The sequence below is a fragment of the Colobus angolensis genome, unplaced genomic scaffold, assembly GCF_000951035.1.
Source record: "Colobus angolensis palliatus isolate OR3802 unplaced genomic scaffold, Cang.pa_1.0 Scaffold2, whole genome shotgun sequence".
Lineage (NCBI taxonomy): Eukaryota > Metazoa > Chordata > Mammalia > Primates > Cercopithecidae > Colobus > Colobus angolensis.
In genome coordinates this window covers 17,836,533-17,848,900 of record NW_012115154.1, presented here as the reverse complement: position 1 = coordinate 17,848,900, position 12,368 = coordinate 17,836,533, and the positions used below count along the sequence as shown (strand labels likewise).

Below are 12,368 nucleotides of genomic sequence, written 5' to 3'. Positions count from 1 at the left end.
GCCCCGCGGAGCCTTCGCCGGCCCGGGCGCGGCGCTGACGCGGCTCTCCCATTTCGCAGAACGGAGACACTGAGGCACAGACACCTGGCGACCACCCGCCCTTCCGGCCCCAAGGTCACGTAGCAAGGCATCAGTGGCACGGTGCGGCGGCCCCAGAAAGGCCTGCCCAGCGGGCTGCGGGCCTGGACGGGGAGGGGGTGGCTCTGGCGGCGGCTGCCCCTGGGTGAGGGGCCCGGACCGCCCTGGCAGCAGACGCGGCCCGTCGGAGGCGGCGGGGGAGGCCGGGCAGCGCCCAGCTGGACATCTCCGCGGTGGGAGCAGGTTACCCTCTGAGTTCAAGCCTCGGCCTCCGGCCTCTGCGTCTGGAAGGTCGCGGGCTAAACTTTGGGTGTCCTGACAGATGGTGTCTGGGGAGTGAGCTTCTCGGGGGTTGGGGACTGATGTTCCTCTTCAGGGAGCCACTATTAGAAAATCATCCTTCAGATCCTCCCGCAGACCTGCTCTTTGAGACGCTCTGGCCATGTTGGTGAGGATTACTGCATGGGAGTCAGTGCCTTTGAGCCTCAGTTTCCTATTGTGTACACAGGAAGGAGGCAGGATATATAGCTTTCTAAAAAGCCTTCCAATTCTTTAATTTAAAAAAAAAAAAAAAACTCTTGCGAAAGTAAAATAAAACGAAGATTTTTACATGCCTTATTCTGGACTCAGTCCTTCCCGGCCCTTAAATGGCATATAATGCTGGGTGAACCATACTGGGTCATTCAAAAAAATGCCACGACTTTCTTAATAAGTCAGATACTGTGGTTATGGATGCTTCTGCTAATGTGGCATGAATCCTGGAGACTCTGTCCACTCCTGATCCGTGGGGGAAGGAGGGACGGTTAAATCCTACGTATATGATTCAAAAGAATTCTCCCTCCAACCCCCTACCAGCAATTTGAGAATTTGAGCTTATTAGTTTTAGATATATTTACAGCTCCTTCCCTCTCTTTGGCTATTTCTTTCTGCTTGGGGTGAGATAAGCCACAGGTTTACTGGGATGGATGAAATTATAGCAAAGGGCTTTTATTTGGGAGGCGAGGGAGGGAACACACTCCTGTGGCCCCTCTGCAGTCCTCCAAATCCGGACATGGAGAGAGACAGTCTAATAATAGCAAAGAAATAGTATTTTCCTTTGAGCTCTGATTTGTCTAGCTGGTAAAGATGCCTTGGTCTGCTGGCTCTGTCTACTATATTGGAGGCTTTTTTTTTTTTTCATTGTTTCAGTTAAACCTCTGCATTACTCAGAGACTCACTTGCTCCCCAGGGATTTTTTTCCCCCCTTCTTTCTAATGCTAGGCAGATACCCTAATCTCCCTCTGAGGCAAGGGCTGTAATGTGCCTATTGTGTTGTGTTAAGCAGTCACTTTCCCTGAGAGCCAGGCGCCTAGCCTTGAGGGCCCCCAGCGCTTCCTTCACCTCAGTGAAGAGTTGAGAGATGGCTTAGCTGTTGATGAGCCTGCAGGTTTAGGGGTCTGTGAGTTCCTTGAAGATGTTTGCAAAATTCTATGTATGTGCCCTTGTGTCTTTTTTGAGGACAAGAAGCCAAAACTTTTATTAGGTTTTCAAAGAGGTCCCTGACCCCAACTTAAATGATAATATCTCTAAAGGCAAGGCCTTCCTCCCCACCTCTCTCAACCCTATCAAACCTGCCACAAGTCTTTGTGTATTAATAATATCTGGCCTCGGGATTTTAGAGGTAAAAAGGATTCAGAGCACACACCTGCCTGGCCAGCTGCCTCAGTTGACAATTAAGGCCTGGAGGTAGCCTGCAGGCTGTGGAACCAGAACACTGGGTGACCTGGGGCAGGTTGCTTAGCCTCTCCTGTCCCCAGTGTCTTCCTGTACTAAGTATGGGTAGTAACTCTAGTAGTACCTGTTTCATAGATTTTGTGAGGATTAAATGAGATAATCCTTTAAAATGCTTAACACAGCTCACGGCACATAATAAATACTGGATAATTGTTAGCCATTCTCAGCTGATTAGTGCTCATGTCTGGTTCACGGTAGAGGCCATTAGACAATACTACCTCAAAAACCTTTTGTGACTAGGATCTTGAATATTCAATCCGTGGCTTAAAAGTATGATGCTGTCACAGTTAAGTCACCTATAAGTGAACCAATAAAGGAAAAAAAAAGCTGTAGAAGATATGGAATAGCTTTAGATAAGTCTCTGGTAGGTGACTAAAGGAACATCATTATTTATCCTAATAATTTTTTTGTAACTCAACAATTTACTCTTCAGGCCCATACTATACACATACTATATGTCAGACTGAACACTGGGGATATGCTAATTTTCAACTGAAGAAAATTGAAATTTTAATTAAAGACCACTTGGATATAGAGCATAGTGACTGAGCACATTCACTGAAGGAAGATGATGAGGGAGCGGACAGACATTGTAACAGGAGAAATTGTGGTCGGTTCCAAAAGATATTGATGATCTAGGTGGGTAAATACATAACTAGCTACTCACAGAAGATCGTGGCTTCGCCTCCCAGTGATTCAAGAATTCTCTCAATGTGAGTATGGCAGGGTGGGGAACAAGGAGAGCGTGGGTCATTGAGATCCCAGAAAGACTCCAAGTCTTTGTGGTGGTCTAGTCCCCCCAAATCTGGATACCAGTCACCAGTCCGGCTGACTTCTGCTCTGCTGCCCATCCTTCCAGGCCTCACTGCTTCCTCATTCCCCACCTCAGAAACCTGAGGGTGGAACCCAGACCACCTGAGCACACCTACTGCAGTGGATCACTGCCCACTCCTGGGAGTGGTTGAATTGCCTGCCTTCACCTGCCTTGATGTCTCGCTCTGCTTACAGCAGAAGCCAGGCCAGAATATCCAGAAGCCCATTCAGCCTCTACAGCAGGGGCCGGGCACATAGAAGATGTTTCCAAGTCGAACGTATACCATACTGACTCATTGAGATGAGTCTGCAGTGCAACTGTTATCAAAGAGTAAGAGTCTGGGAAACTTCAGATAATGTCATCTTCTCACTTTTGGACCGAACAAAGGAAGGAACCCAGGGCATCACAAAGGCCTAATGCTGGTAGAAGTGGTGGTGGCTGGATGCCAAGTCCACCTTCCAGTTAAGAACATTAACAGTTCCAGCCCCTGCTGGAGAACCCCCACCCCTGCTGGGAGATGTGGGATAGTCAGTGCTCGGCTTTTACAAAATTCTGCTCTTTTGTTTCTCAAAGTTTTATGTTCACTGCTATAACAACTCGGGGAGGGCGGTGGTGTGTGTGCCCGATATTATTATCCTCGTTTTATGGATGAGGACACAGGGCACTAAGAACAGAGAGGTCAAACGGCTGATCCAGAGTGACACAGGTGGCAACAGGTGTAGACAGGGCCAAAAGCCACATGTTCTAACAGGAGCCCAGCACCCTTCCCCTCTCCCACACTGCTGTTTGTAAGGTACCTGTGCAGTGTATGTTGTAAAAAGGCGATGGCTCTGTAAGAAAGAAAAGGTGGCATAATCATCTTTCATTTGCTGTTCAGAGCAGTGTTATCATTAATGTCTAAATTGGTGCTGTGGTCTCTGGAAGAGATTCACATTTGAGGGGCACATGTTATTGCTACCAAATGGAAGCACTGTTTTTGTGTATACTTGTCTTTGGGATTTATTTTGCTAGCTGGAGACTGTGGCCTTCAATCCTCTTTTCCTTTCTTCCATGAACACAGGTTCAACAGCTGGACATGGAGAATCAACGCTCATCACCTCTGTCGTTCCCCAGTGTTCCTCAAGAAGAAACCTTACGTCAGGCCCCTGCGGGACTCCCCCGAGAAACTCTGTTCCAGTCCTGCGTTCTTCCTCCCAAAGAAATTCCTTCTTTGTCTCCCACCATTCCCCGACAAGGCTCCCTGCCTCAAACTTCCAGTGCTCCCAAGCAAGAGACTTCTGGCCGGATGCCACATGTGCTCCAGAAGGGACCGTCACTCCTGTGTTCTGCCGCTTCTGAGCAAGAGACTCCTCTCCAGGGCCCCCTGGCTTCCCAGGAAGGGACCCAGTATCCACCCCCAGCTGCTGCTGAACAAGAAATCTCCCTTCTCTCCCACTCCCCCCACCACCAAGAAGCCCCCGTTCACTCCCCTGAAGCGCCTGAGAAAGACCCCCTGACCCTTTCCCCAACAGTTCCCGAGACTGACATGGACCCCCTGCTCCAGAGCCCGGTTTCCCAAAAGGACACCCCCTTCCAGATCTCTTCTGCAGTCCAGAAGGAACAGCCGCTCCCCACGGCGGAGATCACCCGCTTGGCTGTGTGGGCTGCTGTCCAAGCAGTAGAGAGGAAGCTGGAGGCCCAGGCCATGAGGCTACTGACCCTGGAAGGCAGGACGGGGACAAATGAAAAGAAGATAGCCGACTGCGAAAAGACAGCCGTGGAGTTTGCGAACCATCTGGAGAGCAAGTGGGTCGTGCTGGGGACCCTGCTGCAGGAGTACGGGCTGCTGCAGAGGCGGCTGGAGAACATGGAGAACCTGCTGAAAAACAGAAATTTCTGGATCCTGCGGCTGCCCCCCGGCAGCAATGGAGAAGTTCCCAAGGTAAGCACATCCCAACTGGGACTTCCTAAGGAAGTGGTCTGAATTGGAGTGTGGTTTAGGAATGTAGTATAATATGAAAGAAAGGGCTGGTTGAGAAAGGAAAAAATATAGTGATCCCAGTTGCTAGGATGTGCCAAAATCAAATTATTTCTCCTGTTGATGAGAGTATAGGCTAGTACAGAAATGCCCCTGGGATCAGGGGCTGTCAGTTTAGAAGGGTGTTCAGCAGAGCTGTCCCTGGTGTGAGAGGCTACGAAGGCAAAGCAAAGGCCGATGAGAGCTGTGGAGAGGCTTTACCATCAGTCACTGAGGGTGCGTTCGCTTTACAATTGCAGCAGAGGACGGAGCTTGGGTTAAACATCACAAGGATCTGTCCTGCTCCATATTTTTATCAGTTCACTTATAAGCCATGTTGGTGCCAGGAAAACTGATTTCAAGAGGTTTCCTTTCAAAAGCTGGAGAAGTTAGGTTTCCATATTATTTTCCAGAAGGTTCTGAAAGAGCTTGAGTGTGGACTGGCTTGCTTTCTCTTCTTCAGTGCTGCTGCCCCCTTTCACAGCCATATGTAGAGAGAAAACAGATTCTGTTCTCTAGCCTGGCATGTCTCAAATTTTCCTGGGCACATGGATCTCCCCAGGATCTTACTGAATGCAGAAGCTATTTAGTAGGTCTAAGGTGGGGTCTGAGAGTTCGGATTTCTAGCAAGTTTCCTGGTAGCACCATTGCTGCTGGTCCACAGACCGTGCTTTAGAGCTGCAAGAATTATATCCTGAAGGGCAGGAAAAGGATCCAACAAGACAGGCCCCTCACTCTCTGGGGCCAGGACAGTGGCCAGACTTCTAGAAAAGTTGTAGATGAAGACCCAGAGCCAGGAGTTTGGGCCTTGGGATTGGCCAGCTGTGGGCCTGTCACTGCCTTCCAGCGGGTCTGAGCCGAGTTTGTTTTGTGGTTGCAGGTCCCTGTCACATTTGATGATGTCGCTGTCCACTTCTCGGAGCAGGAGTGGGGAAACCTGTCCGAGTGGCAGAAGGAGCTCTACAAGAACGTGATGAGGGGCAACTACGAGTCCCTGGTTTCCATGGGTAAGGAGAAGTCTTCACTCGCTGGGGGCTGCCTGGACGCCAGCTCAAGGTGCATTCATAACCTTAGGGAGTTCTGAACCCCAGCAGAGCCAATAGTCACAAGCAAGGAGAACAGAGTTTTACAGATCACAACAAATTAAAGCAAATGCCCTCATATACCCACACACATCAGCGCGGCCCAGGCCAGAATGGCTTGTAAATTGAGACCCCACTCTCGGAGAAGCTGCTGGGGCAAGGAGGAAGAGAAAGATCTCGACATCAGTGGTCTCTCTGTCATATTTTTCCCCATGGACCCCTTTTTTAATAAATTAGTTTGTCCAGCAAACTATTATTAAGGAAGGAAAAAAGAAGGAAAGAAAAGTATGCTGAGTGCCTACTGTGTACCAGCCACGTTTGAGGTGCTGTACAAGAATCACCTTGGACCCACACAGCCAAGATGTTGGGGAGGTTAAGACTGGTGTTCACACTCCTGTTTGATGATTCAGGTGCCTGAACACTGAGGCTATGATAAGGGAAGTTAAATGCTTGTTTCACGGAGATCTGTCTTACCCCAAAGTCTGTAGATTCTTGTGATTTTCATTAAGAATATTTAAGGATGAAAACCTGCAACTCTACATGGCCAGGTGCGGTGGCTCATGCCTGTAATCCCAGCACTTTGGGAGGCCCAGGCAGGCGGATCAGAAGGTCAGATCAAGACCATCGTAGCTAACACGGTGAATCCCCATCTCTACTAAAAATATATCAAAAAAATTAGCTGGGCGTGGTGGTGGGCGCCTGTAGTCCCAGCTACTCAGGAGGCTGAGGCAGAAGAACGGTGTGAACTTGGGAGGCAGAGCTTGCAGTGAGCTGAGATCGAGCCACTGCACTCCAGTCTGGGCGACAGAGCGAGACTCCGTTTCAAAAAAAAAAAAAAAACTGGAAAAATGTACTTTACTTTTATATATGTGTATCTGTTTCTCTGATATGGAGAACTTTTTGGATATAAACAAAAATGTTATCTTAAACATTAAAATGTGTTGTCACATAGAAACTTTAATTCCAACTAGAACTGACAATTTTATACATACCTTTCCATAGGATACATTCCCTTCCTTTTAAAATTCTTTTAATTGTGTTTTTTAATTGTGAAAATTCAGCAATTTAAATGATTTATATAATTAAGAGCAGCCACCACCCATTCACCATTACCACTCCCTGGAGGTAACCACCATGAACATCCTGGCCTGTGATCTCTCTCATCTTTTTTTGCATGTGCAGATATAAGCACGATAGATGCACTGATGCACATGCGGTTTGGGATTTGCACAGAGGGGCCCATTTGCTTATTTTACCTAATGTAGGGGCATAGAGAGTGTTCCATGTCAGCATACGTAGGCCTCCTTCGAAACACAATGCAGTGTTCCATGTGAACCATTAGGGCTTTTGACCTTTCTGCTGTTGCTGAACAGTAGGTTGATTCTCACTGTTACAAAGTGTTATGATAAACATCTCTGTGTATTTGTACACTTCTGTGTGTTTCAGTAGGACAGATACTGAGAAGTGGGATTGCCAGGTAAACAGGATGCACATGTACAGTTTTATGGCTACTGCCTGGTGCCCTCCAGAAGGCTGAGCCAGTTGATATTTCTGCGAGGGTACGTGAAAGTGCCACTTCATACCCCGGCCTGAGCTGATGTTCTTCTATTTTAAATATTAGTCTTTTTTATAGGTAAAAAATGCTACCTCATTTGTTTTATTTTTTATTTAATTATTATTTTTTGAGACAGAGTCTTGCTCTGTTGCCCGGGCTGGAGTACAGTGGCGCGATCTCGGCTCACTGCAAGCCCCCGCCTCCTGGGTTCACGCCATTCTCCTGCCTCAGCCTCCCGGGTAGCTGGGACTACAGGTGCCTACCACTGTGCCCGGCTAATTTTTTTTTTTGTATTTTTAGTAGACATGGGGTTTCACCACATTAGTCAGGATGGTCTCGATCTCCTGACCTCGTGATCTGCCTGCCTCGGCCTCCCAAAGTGCTGGGATTACAGGTGTGAGCCATGTGCCCGGCCTCCTTCATTTATTTAAATATGTATTCTTTGATGATTAGTGAACTTGTGCATCTTTTTATATATTTATTGGCCATTCATATTTCTTCTATGATTTACCTATTTATAACTTTGCAATTTTACTAGTTATAGAAGTTCTTTATGTGTAACTATGGATATTAACCCTTTGCCATATGACAAACATGTATATATATGTATATTTCCTCTAAGTTTCTTCATCTTTTAACTTCATTTCCAAAGAACTGCGAACTCATTTTATGTAAGAAAATCTTTCAATATTTTATTATATGGCTTTTAGATTTTTATCAGGATTAGTTTTTTGCTTTTCTTCTTTTTTTGAGACGGAGTTACACTCTTGTTGCCCAGGCTGGAGTGCAGTGGTGCAATCTCAGCTCACTGCAACCTCTTCCTCCCAGGTTCAAGTGATTCTCCTGCCTCAGCCTCCCGAGTAGCTGGGATTACAGGCGTCCACTACCACGCCTGGCTAATTTTTTGTATTTTTAGTAGAGACAGGGTTTCACCATGTTGGCCAGGCTAGTCCCAAACTCCTGACCTCAGGTGATCCACCTGCCTCAGTTTCCCAATGTGCTGGGATTACAGGTGTGAGCCACTGCACCTGGCCAGGATTAGTTTTTTACCTCACAAAATTTCAAATATCTTCTGCCTTTGTAATGAAAACCTGGGCAGGTTTTGACCACCTCTGAGCAACATGATCTACACACACACACACACACACACACACACACAGACACACACAGACACACACACATACACACACACCCCTTTTGGGAAAAGGTGGAGAGGCTTGGTGGTTTTCCATTATGGTCTTCAGTCGAGGAGCTGCTCCTGGAATCACGCACCCACAGAAGATACAACAACGTCCAGTGCAGCCTCATCCCAGAGCCTATTTTTTTTCCCTTTCTTCTGCCCAGACTATGCAATTTCCAAACCAGACCTCATGTCACAGATGGAGCGCGGGGAGCGGCCCACCATGCAGGAGCAGGAAGACTCTGAGGAGGGTGAGACGCCGACAGATCCCAGTGCTGGTGAGTGGCTAAGGGTGATCCGCAGCTCTGCATTCTAGATCTTTCAGTACTCAGGAAGTCCCAGCATGAGGCAGCACAACCCAAGGTAGGCCCTGCCAGGATATGTTAGGAGGAAGGAGGCCCACAGGTGCCAGGACCTCCTTTGGAGCGCCATGATCATCAGTAGCCTAACTTGTTGATTAATGGAAATGCCGTGAATTTTTTGACATGACCAAGTGTCACCTCACTCTCTGTAGGAAATAAAGCAAGAAACTCAAAGAAAGGCAGTCACTTGTCAAGCAGTCATTAGTGCTTAAAATTCCTGGAACTTGCGAGAAAAGGACTACATCCGTGAGTCCTGCAGGTGGTTAGTGGAGGGATAAGGGGCAGGCATGGACTTTACCGGGGACATCCTACATGCACAGCTTCGGCAGGACAGCATGTAGGTGGAGTCAGCAGATATGTGCCCGGTGAGACTGACCAGAGGCCGTGTGGCTCATGTGCACTCTCTAGTGTGAGGCTCTCTGTATCTGAGTACAGTTTTTCTGCTTACTGGTGGTGGGATTTCAGTTGCTTGATCTTTTTAGAGTCTCATCTGTAAAATAGAACTGGCACTAATATCTAATCGTGGGGCCTGGCACAGTGATTGGCACATAGCAGTGGCTCAGTAGACCAGCCGCTGTTGGTGTGCCTGGGGTCACCCCATTCACGGCGGCTGGGTCAGTGGCTCACACACTCACGCTGTAGGAGCCCTTGTGGTGCGTGGTTGCCTCTTTGAAGCCCCTGTTTGGGAACTGCCCTTGGACTTGCATCCCTTACTTGACGGTCGTCAGCAGAAGCTGATCCTTGTCCTTTGTGGGCAGGTGTGGCATGTGAACATAGCTGAGTGTTACTGGCAGTCATGTCTGCTGAAAGAGGATGATCCACCTGGAGAACTCTGTTTGGGACCAACAGCCAGGTCTTGTTAGGAACTAATGTCATTGATTTGGGGACCTATCAGCTGCCTCCAAGCAGATGTTTTAGGAACATGAAGTAATGTCAGCCCCGTGTGCTGAGTGGGAAGGTGACTTCTGGGAGAGACAGAACCCTGTAAAAATACAAATGCTGGCATGTCCCAGAGAAATCCAGTGGCGTCACTGTCTATGAATTTGCCTAAAATTTAACTCGAGGGGAGGGGCTAACCCTGAGTTCATTCTGGCAGACAGAAAAGAGGAATTTAAAAGTTGATGAGGATGAGGTTTTGGTGATAGTGTGGCACATGGCAGGGTGAACTTTTGGTTGAGGAAAATCAGTCAGTACCATAAAGGTTTGAATGGCCACATCCAAAAACAAAGGTCAAGTAGGAATAGAGAGATTCTAGGTGGAGGAAATGAGAAAGAAGGGTTGGAAGGCAGAGAATGAGAAGTCAGGAGAGATGATTTGTAGTAAAAATCCTAAAATACAGTCTGCTGTCCCAGCAGGGACTTGCGGTTCAGGTGCTGCTCTCATAGAATTTTCTTGGAAGAGCTGGATGCAAGAGCATGGATCCCCTTTCTCTGTCTGCTTTTCACAACCTCATCACAGATGGGCCTCTCACAGAATGGGGCCAGAATTGAAAAGCAAAATAACTCAAATCCATTCGGCCCTGGGCTGGGTTTGTTCTGGCACATGCACTTCCACAGGAGCTTCTGCTGGAATAAGCAGCCTCACAGAGGCCTCCTTGTGTGGCTGAAATGTGTCATTTGTTCCAGTCACCATCTCCAGCCCCTGGGAGTCTGCAGTGGGAGGACAGGGGAGGACATAGGCGCTGCTGCTCCACAGTGTGAGCTGCACACTCGCACCTCTGTGCTAAACCAAAGGCCCCGGCCTCGCCGTTGCAGGCTGGTTCTGCAAAACTGCAGGTATCAGAGCCCCTGCACTCCAGTGGTAACCTGTCCATCCAAGCACCTTCTCCCTTTGCAGAATGGCAGCAAATCCAGCCATGGGCCAGACCAAAAGTATGAGACCAAGGAAGAAAAGTCCAGAAAATTGAGACTTCTCATACTTCCAAATATACCAAACATGACAATGTTATGAATTGGCTAAGTAAATTCAGCAAATAAACTACCATTTAATGGTTGGGTTCCCAAGGGCAAAGAGATCCAAAGATGATTCAGATGTCAACCCTCCAAATACTCAGAACAGGGGCTCCCATTCACTCACAGCCCTGGAAGGGTGGCCTTGGAGGCCGGAGAAGCCAGGCACCATCTTCATCTAGCAAATTAGCAAAGAGTAAGGCGAACCAGAAGGCATGGCTGAAATCTGTGTGCTCAGACATTGCCACTCAGAGGGTTCATCATTTCAGTCTCTCGAGAAAGCAATTTGATGCTTTCTAGTCTTAAAAATATATACATATTTTTTTACTATATATGTGTGTGTGTGTATATATATATATATTGTTTTGTTTTTGAGATGGAGCTTCACTTTGTTGCCCAGGCTGGAGTGCAGTGGCGTGATCTTTGCTCACTGCAACCTCCACCTCCTGGTTCAAGCCATTCTCTTGCCTCAGCCTCCTGAGTAGCTGGGATTACAGGTGTGCACCACCACGCCCAACTAATTTTTGTACTTTTTTTTAGTAGAGACGAGGTTTCACCATGTCGGTCAGGCTGGTCTTGAACTCCTAACCTCAAGTGATCCACCTGCCTCAGCCTCCCAAAGTGCTGGGATTACAGGCACGAACCACTGCGCCTGGCTTATTATTAAGTATATTTTCAATATTTTAAGTGTTCTTACATTTGACCTAATAATTTACTTCCTGAGAGTCTAGCATGAAAAAGAATCCAAAATATAGATTAAGGTGTACAAATACAAATCACAGTATAATAGACTATTACACACTAAAATCACATTTATGAAGAGTTTTGAAACCGTAAGTTTCACTCATATGTTTATTTAGTTCATCAGATCTCTTTGGTAGCAGGTGTCAAGAACTACGTTAACCCTGAGGCCCTTGCCCTCAGACTTAACTCCTGTGGAGAGACTGACATTAACAACCAAAACACCTCCCATAGATGAAAGCACAGGCACCAGCTGTGACGGACGCAGAGCATCCAGGACTGCGAGGCACATGACAGGAAAGGTGCCCTTGAGTTTGGGAAGTCAGAAAGGCCTCTTTGAGGACGTGAAATTTCTAGTGGAAACCTGAAGGCCAAGTAGGGTTCTGGTTGCTCCATGGAGAACTAACTGAAAGGAGGATGGTCTGGAAGCTAGGAGACCACTTGGAGGTTCTTTCTGTCTTCCAGGTAGGAAACCTTGGCATCACCCTGAGAGAGAAGTGGCTGTTGTCAAGATATACTTTGGCAGTGGACTAGGAAGGACTTAGGGATTGGTGGGTGTTGAATAGGAGGGATGGGGAGGTGCTAAGGATGGCTCCTAGGCCTCTGGCTTAAGTAAGAATAGAGGGAGGGTAATATAAGGTTCAGATTTGGAGAAACACTGAGAATTCCGTTTTGAATGCATTAGGTTTGAGATCCCTGTAAGACATCAAAGAGCAGGTGTTGAGAAGGCAGCTGAATAAAGGAGTCTGGAGTTCAGAGCAGAGGTCTGAGCTGGAGACATCTGGCCTTGGCACATTTGGACATTTGGTGTCAGCAGCATAGATACATTGGGTTGCTC

The 12,368-nt window shown here is 47.5% G+C and overlaps 1 protein-coding gene across 2 annotated transcripts in view; it reads left to right on the top strand.

Annotated features, from left to right (window-relative positions):
- ZNF777 (zinc finger protein 777) overlaps positions 1–12,368 on the top strand; it is a 30,229-nt gene that overhangs the window by 1,656 nt on the left and 16,205 nt on the right. Inside the window, exons 1-4 of one of the 2 annotated variants that reach the window (XM_011941430.1) lie at positions 7–114; positions 3,726–4,586; positions 5,542–5,668; positions 8,643–8,756. In XM_011941430.1, the coding sequence (XP_011796820.1) occupies positions 3,741–4,586; positions 5,542–5,668; positions 8,643–8,756 (1,087 nt within the window). In that variant the 5' untranslated portion in view covers positions 7–114; positions 3,726–3,740. Of the gene's footprint in view, positions 1–6; positions 115–3,725; positions 4,587–5,541; positions 5,669–8,642; positions 8,757–12,368 lie in introns of those variants that run through there. The other variant, XM_011941431.1, reaches the window with a different exon arrangement.